The sequence below is a fragment of the Ricinus communis genome, chromosome 4, assembly GCF_019578655.1.
Source record: "Ricinus communis isolate WT05 ecotype wild-type chromosome 4, ASM1957865v1, whole genome shotgun sequence".
NCBI classification, from domain to species: Eukaryota; Viridiplantae; Streptophyta; class Magnoliopsida; order Malpighiales; family Euphorbiaceae; genus Ricinus; species Ricinus communis.
In genome coordinates, this window is record NC_063259.1 from 30,058,571 (window position 1) to 30,073,856 (window position 15,286).

The following is a 15,286-nucleotide window of genomic DNA, read 5'->3' on the forward strand; positions in this document are numbered from 1 at the left end:
TGATAAATTTTTTTTTTATAAAATTGCTTCATTTCTGCCTATTTCATTAATTTCTGTTGAAATAATAATTTCAGTCTAATATCGATCATTTCAGTTTGAGATGGTCGAAATTTTGACTGATTTAAAATATAATATTTTATTCTATTTTGCTTAATAAAATAAGACATCAAGACCATTTCGAACGGAACGGCTCAAAATCAATAAATTTGATTTTATGCCATTTACCATAGCAAAAGACATGGACATAACCTTGTATTTTGTGTGATGACATGGTATGTGCCACTTGTAATGTGCCCCCTTGACATAAGAGATGAGAGGCATCCCGTGTGTTGTAATGTGCCATGCTGACGTGGTTAGTAACATTAGTTAGCCATGAATTGTTTTGAGTAATGTGGTCTATGCCATTTATGAGTATGTATGGCGAGGTGGCATGTGACGGTTGAACCTGAGATGACATGGCTCGCACCACCTAAGTAGTTTGGGAAATGACGGGCTTTTTTTTTTTTTTTTTTTTTAACCAAGAGAAATTGTATTGCTAGAAGGAACAAAATTCCTGGACAACAACTGGGGTACTTATGTACAAACTACTCCAAGAAGAGTTGAATAAGAGTAAGAATTTAATAAAGAACACATTTGCTTCGATGATCCAATTGAGCTCCATATCACTACTCTCACTGGCTTGCATTAAGATAAGAGAATCGGATTAAAATATGACGTGTAAATTTTTTGAACAAAAATGTATACTGTGTAATTTTTTACACAAAAAAACTGAATTAAATAATATATATATATATATTTTTTATAAATTTAGTTGATCTTTTGATTTTAATTTTAAGAACTTTGTATCCATTTTTCGATTTTGATATAAGAGATCCTATATATTTCGAAACTTGAGAATTGATTTGTAGGATCATTTTATTTTAAATAAAAAGATGAAAGATAATAATAGAAAGAAGGGAAACGATGGACTTTGAACTCGTGATCCTTAAAAAGTTGCAACAAAGGGGTTATTTTTTATTTTTTATACATATAAACTAATTTAATTGAGACAGAACCGAACTCAAATTTTTTGATTTAGTGCATTTTAATTGTATATATATTTTGTTCAATTTTTCGGTACGGTTGGGTTTGGTAGCAGAACCGATTCACGCATCGCTCCTATCCTGCGTGTCTGAAGTCGCTCAAAGACCAGACGACGTCGTTGCACTGTTAGTTGGCCTTGTTTCTTTCTTCCCAACTAGTCAAAAGAAGCATGTAGAAATGATGGAATTCAAAATTTTAAAAAGTAGGAAAACTGCGCAGAGGTTTCCCTCTTAGAAGAGATGGGAGTGAAGAACTTATGGGAAATAATAGAATCGTGCAAGAAAACCTTACCGCTTCACCATCTCCAGTGAGTTATTCTGTTATATGTTTCCTTTCCTGTGCCTTGTGTTTTTTTTTTTTTTTTGGAATAATTGTTGGAATAACTGAAATTTGGTTGAGTAGAAACAAAAGGGTGTGCATAGATCTATCATGTTGGATAGTACAACTTCAAAATGTGAACAAATCGAGATCTGCAATGCAAGACAAGGTCTATCTGAGGGGTCTCTTTCACCGCCTCAGAGCTCTCATAGCTTTGAACTGTACCCTTATCTTTGTTACTGGTATACCTCTTTCTCCTCTGCTTCTTTTAATTGCCACGTTAATTTTTTGTTTTACTTTTATGCTCAATTGCAGTTGTTGTCTTATTGTAGATGGATCAATTCCAGCCATTAAACTAGCCACTTACAGGCAGCGCTTGAATTCTGGACTTGAGGTAAGAACAACGTTGCTTTTTATGCTATTCTAACTTTGTTGCTTTTCTTACGCTATTTCTTTCTGTTTTCGTTTCTTTAATTGTAAAAGAGCTTCTTTCCTTCATGACAACAGGTTACTACTCAGGATGAAACAAATATGAAAGAAGCATGCTCACTTCCAAGAAATATGGGATCCGAATTCTCACGCATGATTAAAGAAGCTAAAATTCTTGGTTTGGCACTTGGAATCTCTTGCTTAGATAGGTAAATTTATTTTGTTTTGTTTTTCCCCTGCCAGGAAGAAATAAATGTTCCTTGACATGTTTTTCTCTATTCTCTTTCTATATTCAGCCTTGAGGAAGCAGAAGCTCAATGTGCATTACTCAACTCAGAATCATTATGTGTAAGTAGGAACCTTCTACACTGAGATCATCTTCTTCAACTTATAAATGTGCATTACCATTCTACTTACCAATATCATTGTGTGATGATAATTAGGATGGCTGTTTCAGTTCAGATTCGGATGTCTTTCTTTTCGGTGCAAGGACAGTGTATAGAGACATTTGCCTTGGTCAGTAGATGGATGATCTTTCACTCTTAGGCTTCACTTCAAAACTAATGTTGCTTGCCATGTTTTTTTTTTTTTTTCTTTTTGCTGAATTAGGGGACGGTGGTCATGTTGTTTGCTATGAAATGGCAGACATAGAGAGAAAACTTGGATTTGGGAGGAACTCTTTGGTAATTTTCTATTTTTCTTTATCTCCAGCTGAACATAAATGTTTTCCATGGGCAGACCTGTCTGCTGTTGTCTTTAGTATTTGCATGGTGAAAATATTCCCTAAGAACAAATTAATGCAAGTTTGTGCTGTGCATTTCTAGTAGCCAGTGGCACCTTCACAGTTAGTTTCTAAATGTGCCTCTCTTTATCATCATAAAGCATTCTTCTTAATTCTCTTTTCAGTATGTGTAGCACATAACTTCTTCTTTTTTTTTAATACTTTTTTACCTTTTGTATGTTCTTTATTTGATAGAGACAACTGTACCTCGTAGATACTGTATTCATCTGCAGTTGAGTGCAATTCATTTGGATTTCATATGGTTTATTTGGTTGCTATATTTTTTTGTATGTTTTACCTGTGATGTCAACTAGTTGTTAATTCATCATCTCATTCTTTCCAGATTACACTGGCCCTGCTTCTTGGAAGTGATTACTCTCAGGGAGTTCGTGGTCTGGGTCCAGTATGCCTCAATATTCTTCTGCTTCTAAGTTTTGATTAAATAACTTGTTCCTTTTTCCAAGTTCCTATGATTATTTCTCATAAGTAGGGAACTAAAAATGCTTATGCTGTAGCACATTTTCTCCCTGCTCACAGGAGTCAGCATGCCAGATTGTTAAGTCAGTTGGAGACCATAATGTTCTTCAACAAATTGCATCGGGAGGACTCTCCTTTGCAAAGAAGACTAAAGCTTCAAAGAAACAGACACAGCTAAAGTCATTTGGTCCTGAATCGAATGTTAATGGTAATTTAAAAAAAACACAAACTCATTGTATCCTGAATTTTGATTATCGCACCTACTCTGATTTCTGTCTTTGTACAGGTTGTTTTTTGGAGTTTAATTGAGCTTATAAAATGCTTATTGAAGTCTGAGATTCCTTCAAACTTTGGTTGTTAATCAGCAATCTTATTTTTGAAATAGACATAGCTTGACACTCGGAGGAACAGGTATACTAGGTTTTGATTTAGCTCAGGATCAATTTGTTCTGTGGATATTTGGTCTCATGTCTAAAACTAATTGTTTTCGTTACTAAATAAGATAGTGCAGTGGGCAACATGAGCAGATTTCCATCCATGTAATCAGGATCCTTTGACTTGTTAGCTATTAAATTAAGAAATTTCACTGGTTTATTTTTATCATATTGATGTGTGTTTAAATATTCATTGCCTGTGGTAGGGAGTGACAAAATTTCGGAAAGGCAGAATCAATTTTTGCAAGTAATTGATGCATATTTGAAGCCCAAGTGCCACTCAGCAGATTCGGATACAGTCTATAGGTAATGTTGTTTGCATGAGTCCTATTGTTTACATTAATATTGCAAGTTTCCGTGTGGGATATGACATTAAGGAAATGCATGTCCATCCATAGGTTTTTCACCTTTCATTTATACTAGCAATTATAGTCAAACTTTCTTCTTTCTGCTCCTATATCAGCCAAATGTAAATAGCGTTCCCCTTCCAGTGTAAGCAGACTTTCTGCGATTTGAACCTAGGAGCAACATTGTGTTGCACCAGGACTAAAGAGAGAGTCTCTAGCATGAAAATAAGGTAAAGATTATGATGAAAGATTGATTAAGGAAATATCAATATGCTGGAGGGTTGATTGAAATTAATGGTGTTGCAGATCATGTTCTGCAGATTTAATCATTTACTTGGAAAGAAAGTCTTTGCTGCTCTTCGGAAATCGATCAGATTGGCTTCTAATATCTTTTAAATTTTAGTACAAAGGAAATTAACCCAGAGTTTGTTTTCAACAAGGGATCAGTAGTTTGAACAGAAATCCAAGCTCATAAAGCTGTATAATTTGGAAAAAAAAATTGTCAGCATATTTTGTACTGACTAGATAATGGTTTCTCAAGTGGATGCTCTGGTTCTTAAGCCATCCTTTTATCTCTTATCTTTAGGGTTCTTGCTCAACCACCATTTCAATGTGCCAAACTTCAACAACTCTGTGCTCGGTTCTTTGGATGGTCATCAGAGATAACTGGTTCGTCATTTGCTCCTTAATTGGCGGGCACAATATACCATATACCTATATGTAGACACAAGGTTTTACGTTTGCATTATTTGGATGTCTATATCAAATTTTTGGAAATATTTTGTTGGCATCAAACACGGTAATGGCTTGTTTTGTTCCCTGGTGGCAAGTTCACCTATTACTTTATTACTGAAAATGATATTTTTCAACCTTACTTGGTCCCGCTAGTAGTAGTCTCATTCCCTGCTATCGGTAGTAGCATCAGTCTCTTTCCTTTTTCCTTGGCAGTCTGAGCCTTTCATCAAGTAGAAGGAAGAGCTCCTCTTGTGGACCACTCCTCCCGCTATGTTCTTCTTTCAATGCTTTCCACGGGCAAGGAGATAGCCACTTCTTTATACAATTAGTTAAGAGTGATTCAAATAGTAGCCTAAGCCATTGTTTTAAGATCTTTTCATGGTTAGAGTTGGTAATGTTGTCAAATTTGAAAGTGGAGATATCAGTGGGAAAATAGGGCTGGAAATATTTGAAATGGGAATTTCATCCTTTTTGCCTCTTGAAGAGAATGTTCTGTGCAAGGTAGAAAGAGAGTTTTGTCTCCCAGTTCTATTTATTTATTTGGATTTTTGGTCCATTCCACCTTAACTTCCATTAATTGGCCACACTTTGCTTAGAATAGGCTTCTAGGCCTTTTTTTTTTTCTTTCTGTTTTTCATATTTTATCCTTTTTTTCTATGGATTTAGATGAGTATATCCTTCCAAAAATTGCTGAAAGAGATCTGCGGAGATTTTCCAATCTACGTTCAACTTCATCAAAACTAGGAGTTAATCTTACTTTGCATGAGGTAATATTACTTTATTACAGGAATGTTTTATCTTGGGTATCTTGCAGTTTCTGGACTTCTTGAGATGCTCTTTAGCCACTTGTATGAATCAACCATCACGCAGTCCTATTATCTGTTCTTAATACTTATATCTACTAGTCTGCGGCTGGAGCTCCAGTATAACTGTACGAGTTATTATTATTATTTTCTTCAATGCAATGTCAGCAGCTGTACCTCACCCTTTACCTAGGATCATAACCTGAAGTTGTTGATTGCATAAACAAACATCATATACTGGCTTTCCACCCAATTGAAAAATTAGATTTGTCTAAGAAAACCAATATGTTTTCAAACAATTTATTTTTATTTTTCTTTGTTTATGCTAACCTCTGTGGATTATTGACAAGTTCTCTATAATTGTGTTGAGAGTTATGAGCTTACTCTCCCCTATGCAATTAAGTTGTCTGCAACAAACCTCACAATTTGCAGATACCAGTCAAATGTCCTGTATCTGGAATCATCAAACATAGAAAAGTTCAAGGAAGAAAATGCTTTGAGGTGCTGTGGGAAGGGTTTGATGGACTTGAAACCTCTATAGTTCCAGCAGATCTTGTAGAGAGGTAATAATATAGTTGTTTAATGTTTCTTATCATCACATCAATTTATTTATGTCAGTTGAGACTTGATACGTGTGTGCATTGTTTGTTAAAGTCTTGGTTGGTTACAATTTGAGTTTAAAAATATAAAATAAGAAAGAACATTATTTTTACTGGATAGTTCTTTCTGAAATGAGCATTAAAAGAGACATAGTTTCACTGAAATATTTGGTCAAATCATTGAAACTAGCAAAACAGCCAAACCTTTATTCTTCTTTTTGTTACTTGGTCAAAGCCTATTCTTTTGGAATTTTTAAGACTGATCTTTTTTTTTTCTTTTCAATTTCTTGTCCGTATCCAGTGCTTGTCCTGAAAAGATTGCTGAGTTTGAGGAGAAAAGAGCTCTGAGGAAGAAACAGAATCAACGGACACTAAAAACAAAGAAAGCAGAAAACATAACAACAGTTGCTGAAGTTGATTTAGGGCTCAAAAATTTGTTGCTCGACATCGAATCAGAAAGTAATACTGTTTTTAACGACTCCTTTCCTTCAGAAGCATCAACATCAGAGGACAGCACAACTGCAGTGGCAGTTCATTGTACAAACCAGGACCCTCTTATTGTAGAGTCGCGAAGTGATAGAGGTCATGATGCTACTGTTCCGTCCTTTCATGCCAGTCCAAGTCTTCCAAAAATCGATATAATTGATCTGTTGAGCCCTTCTCCACCACCACAGTTCCGTATGGTTCCAAGATGTCAAGAAGCGAGTGATAAATGTATTGATGTGATAGATTTGAGCGACTCGGAAACTGAGATGTCAGCTGAACATGCAAGGAAGGCGAGAGAGCTAAGATCTTTTCTAGCTGGCATCCGGCATGCTTGAAGCCAATAAATGAATATGATTATGTATTGCTGAGTATCTATAGCTTGTAATATAAAATGATGTGTATGAGTATGAGATCCGATCTTTTAAGTTGAAGATAAAAGAAATAGGTTGTAAAGAAGTAAAGAGAGTAGTGCTTGTAGAGACACTCGGTATTACATATCATTTTGATGATCCTAAAATAACTCGACTCCTTCGCATGTTACGCAAATCATTCCCAAAGAGTACTGATAATACTGCCATGTTGAGAAAAGAACTGTAGCCACTTCCCATAAAAATGCAAACAAACAAGAATAACAGCATGATCCGATATCCTATTCAACAGAAAAGTAATAAGAACAAGAGAACAATGACCGCGGACGCCATTATAGAGCACTGGTAGCAGCTGATTTTTACTGTATCGTGTAACACTTGGTTTTCTCTTGCTGCTTCTCCCTTTTCCAAGAAGATTATCTAAGCACTAAGAGTTCTATTAAAATACAAGAACAAAAAGCTTTAATGTCAAGTTTCTAACTTTGGTCAGCTTATGCCACCCTGGTTAAACAAGTAGATAATAGGTGCCAAAGAAAAAAGAAAAAACAAATGAGAAGGGGAAATATGGTTGGTCATGCAGATCAGCAGAAAATTACGCAGTCGAACTAAGTTCTGAAAATGAATATAAAGCATAGTAAATTTCAGATGAGTTGCTAGCACCATTTAAATCAGAGAGGCCTTGGATTTGGTTCTCAGCATTGTTGTGCGAGTGCAGGTTGCTTTCAGTATTTGAACGAGAATGACTTGAGACACTGGTCTGGGGAGTGTGACCAGACACCTCACTTAAGGACACAGATTGCCACGCTGATAACAGAGATGGAAGAAGAAAACCAATTTTTTTTTGCCATAATGTTGATAGTCGAGGCCTGAGCTTCCGATGACAATGGCCCTGGTATGCCAGGCAAAGCTGTCGGACTCGCATTTATTTTGGGGGCAGCAGTAGAATAGGAGACTGATGTTCCTTGTGCTACCTTTACCGCCAACATATGCCCTTCAAATATGCACTTATTCATGTATTTGACAGCCTGAGCTGCATCAGTTGCATTATCAAAACTGACAAACGCATAATCCTTAATAAATCCAGTAGTATGGTCCCTTAGCATTTTAACTCCATTGCTCTTGCCAAATCGAGAAACAGCTGCATTAAACAATTCTCATCTGCAGCTACAGATAGATGAGAAATGCAGTAGCAACCAAGATGTCTGCATCTAGCTAATTTTACGGCAAAATAATTGCTCATTAATTTTGAACCAGTTCATGTGTGCCACAGCCATTGTTGCATCACTATTAGGCAACTCTCACCCCCATTTTCAGGTATGCAATTAAGAAGATATTTGAATCAGTGAGAGTTGCAGCATGCCAGTGGACAATGCTGAATATCTGACAGCTGCCGACGGCCCAGCTATCAAGACCTTCAGCATATGCCCTTCCATTACCAACCCAATCATCTGCGCAGAGCCCTTTGTCCATCTCGCTCGGCACTTTCATTCCTGTGATGGCCAGTCTTACCAAACTCAGATAACTCTGCTTTGCACCAATGGGCTTATTTCCCCCAACTTACGTTGAACGTGATCCAGGTCTCCAGCTCTGAGAAGGTGACATTGAGAATCCTGTAACTGGACCAGCTACCTTTACTTCCAAGAAATGCCCATCCAATAGACTTTTTAATGACTCGTGCACTGGATTCAATTACTTCCAGCAAGCTCACGGCTTGGATTAAAATAGAAAATTTTCAAAAGGCCGATCTCCTCGGCTTAGTTTTTCAATTTTCAATATACCTATTCTTCTTTGTTTCATATTTCTGCCCAGAATTAATTAAAAGCTAAAAATGTATTCAAAAGCCAAAAATTTATAGCCCATACTTAGCAAAGAGGAAGTAATTTGATTTTGGCTAGTAAACTTAATCTGAACACATGCAACTACATTCTCTAAATCTTTACAAATCTTTTGTTTACGTAACAATCTAATCTTTATCTGTAAAATACATAGAATTGCACAGAGCATGTTGAGAAATGTTACAGGGAACAATATCATCAAGTAAAAGAGCATAGCAACTGATACCAAAATCCTCGCATAAGAGCACGCTTAGTAAATGTAGTATAGCATTGCAACTTTTACCTTTTTATTAATGCCCTTGCTATGCTTCTAGCATTCTCCAAGTACTGGAAGCTTTTAGCATCGTCTCCAAGTAATGCAGACTTAAAGTTCAAAAAGAATTTCTCATAAGTATTATTTAGTTCCTCATAATTCTCAATCCTCTTATCATGGAAGTTACCAGGAGATTCTGGAATTTTCTCCTGTATTTCTTGCAGTTGGTCAATTTGCAGTGCTTTTAGCAACTGACTTTTATCCAATCTGTTTCGTATTCGGCAGCTTATTGCCTCTTCCAACCTTGCAGCCATGACAGTGGCCCGTTCTATACATGATGTAGGTAACTGCCACAGAGCATAGAGTGCCCAAGTAAATCATACAAATATGCAAATGCAAAATGGCTCACCAATTGGACTTCAAGATAAATCTTAAGTAACCACAATTGCATTTGTCAGTGGAGCTTGTTTCTTGATGGATGTTAAAATCATTCAAAACGTAACCACAGAGCTTACCTGTGCTAGCTGCGCAACCTTAAATCCGAAACTCCTCTCTGATACACCTGGCACCAGCTTATAAAGGTAAGTGACATCTTCATTATCAAATTTTGAGTCTGTTGCGTCATTATTTTTCTCTGCCATCAAATATGAGACATGGTATGCTCCCACAGAGTTCAGGAATCCAGTTCTGATATTAGCAATTTTGGGGTAGTGCGTTACAAAAAGAACCATGCATCTTTTCTGCTCTAGAAGATGGCATAATGTAGCATAAGCAATAGCTTCACCATCATGTGTGCTTGTGCCCCTGCCTAGCTCGTCGATGATAACCAGGGAATATCCTGTGCATTTGCGGAGTATATGAGAAGTTTCACTAAGCTCTTCTAAGAATGTACTTCTCCCTTGCTGAATACTGTCAGAGGCTCCCATTCGAGTGTAGATACCATCTAATACATGCAGTTTTGCTGATGATGCTGGTACAAAGGAACCAACCTAGAGGGATCAGAATGAAACTTTGAATGAAGCATCCATATTAGATCCACTTGATCAAATAAAGGCAAGAAAAAAGGGTAATTTTGGCCCTTTAGCAATCAAACTTATCAGATAAAGATTTTTGAACAAATTGAGGAGCATTACAGCAGCGGAAGACTAAGAATTGATGCAAGCAATACCTTAAAAGATGTATAAAATTTCGAAAAACAAAAATTCTGATTACTAAGGTACTCTACAAAAGATTCATAAAGGAAAAGAAACTTCTTGAACAAACTGCATATGGACAAGACCAGAACAATGAATAAACAGGAGCGCCAATTATCAAAGTGCCAACATCACCTGAGCCATCATAACAATCAGAGCAACTTGACGAATATAGCAACTCTTGCCCCCCATGTTGGGTCCAGTAACAACCTGGCAATGCTCTCCATCTACATGCAAGCATGTATCATTTGGGACAAAATTGTCTAGTAGAATGGTCTCTAGAACCTGGTCAAAGTTCATAAGTTATAACAAATAGCCAAAGCGAGATACAGACTGCTAACACACATTGGCAATTTGGAAAAGGACCATTTGTGAATTTCAACCAAAACGAGTCAATGGACCTAGAAGAGCTATAGTAAGACTTAACTTTTTAGATTTTGGGTTTAAAAGAAAAAAGAATTTTCCACATTGTTGTACCATTGTCAGATTGATTAGAAAAATGAGCATAAAAAGAAATTCCTCTCACCCTCCCAATCCTCCCGACCTTACTGACCAGCAAAAAAGACAACATCCTATTTCACCTGTTAGTCTGTGATCAAATTGATCACTAAGAAAATCCTAATATGTTCCTCATAAATTCAGCAAACACACAATGTTAGTAGGTTTGACATGAAAATACATACTGGATGACGACCAGAGGAGATATGTATCTGAACAGGTTCATTGTCATCCACAAACACTGGACGAACATAATTCTGCAAGGAAATTCTAGAAAAGGTCACTTTGCTTCTAAATAATAAGAAAAAACTCCCCACTCCTCCAAGGGCATACCTTATTTTTTGAAAGAATGGCAAGTGAATGCAAACAATCCAAAGCAGCCAGTGCTTGAATAACAGCTTGAAATTCAGCATAATGTTTGGCAAAACTCCTTAGAAAGCTATCCCATGCAGCTCGACAGACAACCATGAGCTCCTCATTAGCCAATGCTAACTGGTCTAAGGCAGTCAATACTTCAGGTGGGTGATAGCGGATCATCTTCTTAGTACTGTTAATCTTCACCCAGTTCAATGGTACTTTGACATCTGCAGGCAACTGCACTCCATCCTAATCAAGTTAGTTATAAGGTGATAAAAAGAAAGTCATCCTTTCATATGAAACATTGCAGCTGCACAATCTCAAAAGCACACAATAAACTTGCCTGGCAAATATCAGAAAAGTTTGTGCACAATAACAAGGAAATAAATAAGTCAATTACATAAACAACATATACAAGAACATCACGCATCATTAAAGTTTAAACTCCAAATAGAATCATTCTTCCAAGTAGATTCAAAACAAAGTATGCTATACAATTGGAGTTAAGAACGCAAATGCCTTTTATTTCCACCCGAATTAATAAACCACTATACCTCTATCAAATGAGTGGTTCCAGACACACTCATGAATTCCAAACTGCGCATCTTAAGCTGCTTCCGGTACAAATTAATTAAAGAATCCAATTTTTCCTTTGCTAAATGAACTGCTTTGTTGGAGCTTGCTACCTGGAACAACAAAGCATGGTAAAAAGACATCTTATATATATGTATATATATATGTATAGAGAGAGAGAGAGAGAGAGAGAGAGAGAGAAAGGGATAGCCATGTGAAGAAACAGAAAGGTTGAAAGGTAAGATGTAGAATTCCATACAAAGCACGAACCTCTGGAAATTGACCATTTGAAATGACAATTAAGTTAGTTAAATCCCCATGTTCAGCTGCTTCTTTATTGAGGGTAGACAAAAGTTTTGCAGCATGACCAACTACACTAGACGATGACACAGTCAAAATCAACTTTTTTAAAAGAACTGAACGCACAGTCTTTGCTTGGACTCTCTTATTGTTCTGCTCTTCTTCAATTTGAAGTCGCCGGAGTTGTTTTCCAGCAATTAGTATAGCTTGAATAACTGCAATGAACTGTCATCAATCATTTAAATATGTGATTATGCCATGCTGAAAAGGATCGGTAGCTCTAATAGTTAAGAGCTACCTTTACAAAGCTCTAAAAAGCTTCAGTTCAGAAACCACAGGATATCTAAGACACAGAATACTTGGATTTACCCTGCAGCCCCCAAAAGCACAGGGCAGGAGGGTTGATGATCAGTAAAGACATAGAAGGCGCATATTTTATGAACATAAGTGCACATATATGAGCAGTCTCAATAAGAAGACAAGAATCACCTCAGACGCAGTGGCAGTCCGATGGAAAATTCTTGTTATTCCACGTTGAATATCAGGTGATCGTCCCAGCATTTCCAAAACAGTAGATAGCAAATGATAGAAGTCTGGCTGTATAATTGCAACATCAGAATCCTCTTCATCAAAGTCACCAGTGTTTTGCAAAGCTTTATATGATCCCATGGATTCTGCAATCTCAGAAACAGCATCAAGACGAGCAGATATCATGTTTCTATCACATAAAGGGTGAGTCACCTGCATCACAAATAGAACATATAACTTATCTAATTGGAAGAGCTCACAGTCGCAGGATATATATACTGGAAGTAAAAATATCGATACCCAGTGTCTTAGTAGCCTGGAGCCAGAAATGGTAAGAGTATGATTCATGATATTGAACAAGGAGCCAGAGTCAGATCCATTCGAGTTATTCCTCAAAACCTGAATTCAATGAGACATGGATTTAGAGTATTAATAAGGTCTTAAAGGATAAGAGGGAAGTTTTAAACAAGTGGAATAACAATTCAAATTAGTTGTTTCAGCAACCAGCAAATGTTTACCCTTCACTTATACTCCAAGAGTTAATGAAACAATTCTGTAAGCTCACATAGTATGGTGGGAAAATTGTACCATGGAACTTTGTTAAGCTCAGCTTAAGTAAGGGAAAACTGTATTATATAATCTTTCGGACAAACATTAAGCGGTTAATTACCTCTAATTGTTGAAGCGTGTTCGCTGAAAGGTTCATCTCCACATTGCTTGTTAATGGCCGAAATGAAGCTCCGAGACGCAAAATTTGTTCAAATCCAAATTGTTTTAGATGAGAAATGGTTAAAGCCAACGCTTGAACAGCTAAATCTGGCATGTTCAGGATACCCTTCATGCCGCAAGAGATTTATGCATAAAAAAAAGGAAGAAAAATAAGCATACATGATGTATAAATTTTACACCATAACATAGAAAAAGGGTAAAAGAACCCCTTCTTCTCAGTATTGCTTAATGGGGTCTCAAGGGAAAAAAATAGAAAAACAAAATTTCTTAAATATCACACCTCAATAGCTAAGTAACTAATGTCCTGATGTGTCCTCTCCATCATTTGGTTTTCATCATCTTCTGCCTTATGTTCACCCATATTCTCATATAATAAAATCACTTCAGCAAGTGCACCACCATCATTGAAATGATGTCCTGAGGCACGCTCCACCCGGACATTTGAGGAAGGTCCAGCATATGCCAGCAGTAACTGATGAGAAACAATTCCATTCTATCAAGCTTTTAGTTAGATCAATATATGACACTACAAACGCTCATCATTTTTTTTTTTCTATGTTTAGTTTTAACAAATAGTTTAACATAAAATTGTGCACATATACCATTACTATTTCAAGATACAATTCCTGTACTTCAATATTAACTAAAAGAAACCACCTTCTCTGTTTGTTTGGAAAGTGGGTCCCCAAGGAGCAACTCAGCTGGCATCAAACTCAAAACAACAGCCTCAAGTCCACTTCTCAAAAACCCATCATTAAACTCACCATAAACAACATCACCAGTTGAAATCTCAACAGCTACAAACCCAATCCTCGTATCAAACCCACTGTCAACACCATTCTCAATGCTCTTATCAACAACACAACACAAATAATTGCTCTCACCACAACACCCCTCTTCTCTACCACCAACATCCTCTGCAGCCTCCAATGTGGCCTTTGTATACAATGCCGATAACCCTCTACAAAAAGGGCCCGCTTTATTATCCCCGTGTGCTTTAATTGCAGCAGTCTCAGTCTGCTTAACAACCCCAACTTTATACCCAGCACTAACCAGTCTTCTCACATGGACATTTAATCGAAAAGTTGGTATACTAGCTGTCATGAAATTGTGATCTTTATGAGCATAAATTCCTAACACTCTACCCGCAATTTCGGCGTCCTCCCCGAAAAACCTGTACTTGTAACCAACTTCTATCATCAGAAGAACATCGGGGTACTTAGTTTTCAGGTCCAGCACTTGCTTTTCTAACGGGGTGTACTTTCTGGGATATGAAGAGGGTGGTTGTGGGATTTCAGGGGATGAAGGTTCTAGAAATTTGTTGAGAAACTTTTGGTGGAGAGAAGAGGACGGGGTAGGAATGTCATTGTCAGAAAGTTTGGGTTTTTTTGGGGTGGAGGTAAGGTGGGTAGAGAGAAGTTTCCGTTTGGCGGGAGAGAAGGAGACGGTAGCTGTAATTTTGGGTGATGAAGGGGTCGGTGTTGTTGGTGGTGGCGATGCTGATGGTGATGGTGGAGTTGATGGACTGGTGGTTTTAGGTTTCGGAGCAAAGAAGCGGGAAATAACTTGTTGCTTTTGCTTGCCCATATTAATAAGTGGCTTTGAGCGACTGATTTGAGCTTCGACGTCAGTGTTTTATATACATACTCCGGACTTGCAGAAGACGGTGCGACGATATTCGCGCGCTTCGTGTTCTTTCTGTCAATAAATTTAGGGAAAAGGCTCATTTTTGCTCTTAATGTTTGGCTCAAGGAACAGATTTGCCCCTCAACTATTTTTTGGGCCAATTAAACTGCAAATTGTGTTTTTTCTGTTAAATGAGCCCCTCATTTAAATTTAACTGTAAACGGCATTTGTATGTGTCGAGGTGACAAAAGTTGTGCCCACTTTGAATATTCATATAATAAGCTTTCTCTTTCTTCCTTAAAGACCTATATCATCTGGACCTTAACTTTCACAGCTCTTGTAAAACAATGTCCAGTTGAAGAAAAATTCTAACAGAGGAAGAATAAAAAGAAGGTCTTAAATTAGCCAAGAACTAAAGAGATGATAGTAAAAATGGTTGCAGCGATGGGTAGAGCAAAGGCCCAACAATAATTTATTGATAATTTGAGAGATGAGTTTGGAAAGGTTTATATTACTCACGAATTTATCGGGATA

General features: G+C 37.0%; 2 protein-coding genes across 4 annotated transcripts; one reads left to right on the forward strand and one right to left on the reverse strand.

The window, feature by feature from the left end:
• Positions 1 to 1,124: 1,124 nt before the first annotated feature.
• LOC8258261 (single-strand DNA endonuclease 1) lies at positions 1,125 to 7,041 on the forward strand. The gene is made up of 14 exons (XM_015725173.3): positions 1,125 to 1,390; positions 1,486 to 1,643; positions 1,734 to 1,795; positions 1,909 to 2,039; positions 2,127 to 2,178; positions 2,274 to 2,346; positions 2,440 to 2,513; positions 2,955 to 3,014; positions 3,149 to 3,296; positions 3,729 to 3,828; positions 4,456 to 4,538; positions 5,271 to 5,371; positions 5,840 to 5,970; positions 6,308 to 7,041. The coding sequence occupies exons 1-14, from the start codon at positions 1,323 to 1,325 to the stop codon at positions 6,825 to 6,827; spliced, it is 1,761 nt and encodes a 586-aa protein (XP_015580659.1). The 5' UTR covers positions 1,125 to 1,322; the 3' UTR covers positions 6,828 to 7,041.
• Positions 7,042 to 7,931: 890 nt separating this feature from the next.
• On the reverse strand, positions 7,932 to 14,880 carry LOC8258259 (DNA mismatch repair protein MSH3). 3 transcript variants are annotated; one of them, XM_048372920.1, is made up of 13 exons: positions 13,784 to 14,878; positions 13,407 to 13,598; positions 13,068 to 13,232; positions 12,698 to 12,796; positions 12,359 to 12,610; positions 11,840 to 12,094; positions 11,551 to 11,682; positions 10,973 to 11,233; positions 10,825 to 10,896; positions 10,277 to 10,426; positions 9,464 to 9,937; positions 8,979 to 9,295; positions 7,932 to 8,447 (listed from the first exon to the last, which is right to left on the reverse strand). In XM_048372920.1, exons 1-13 carry the CDS (start codon positions 14,711 to 14,713, stop codon positions 8,375 to 8,377), a joined length of 3,372 nt encoding a protein of 1,123 aa, XP_048228877.1. In that variant the 5' UTR covers positions 14,714 to 14,878; the 3' UTR covers positions 7,932 to 8,374. The 3 variants fall into 3 exon arrangements, with proteins under 3 accessions (XP_048228877.1, XP_002510803.2, XP_048228878.1); XM_002510757.3 differs by having other exon boundaries at positions 7,932 to 8,476; XM_048372921.1 differs by lacking the exon at positions 10,277 to 10,426 and having other exon boundaries at positions 7,932 to 8,476; positions 13,784 to 14,880.
• Positions 14,881 to 15,286: the final 406 nt, after the last annotated feature.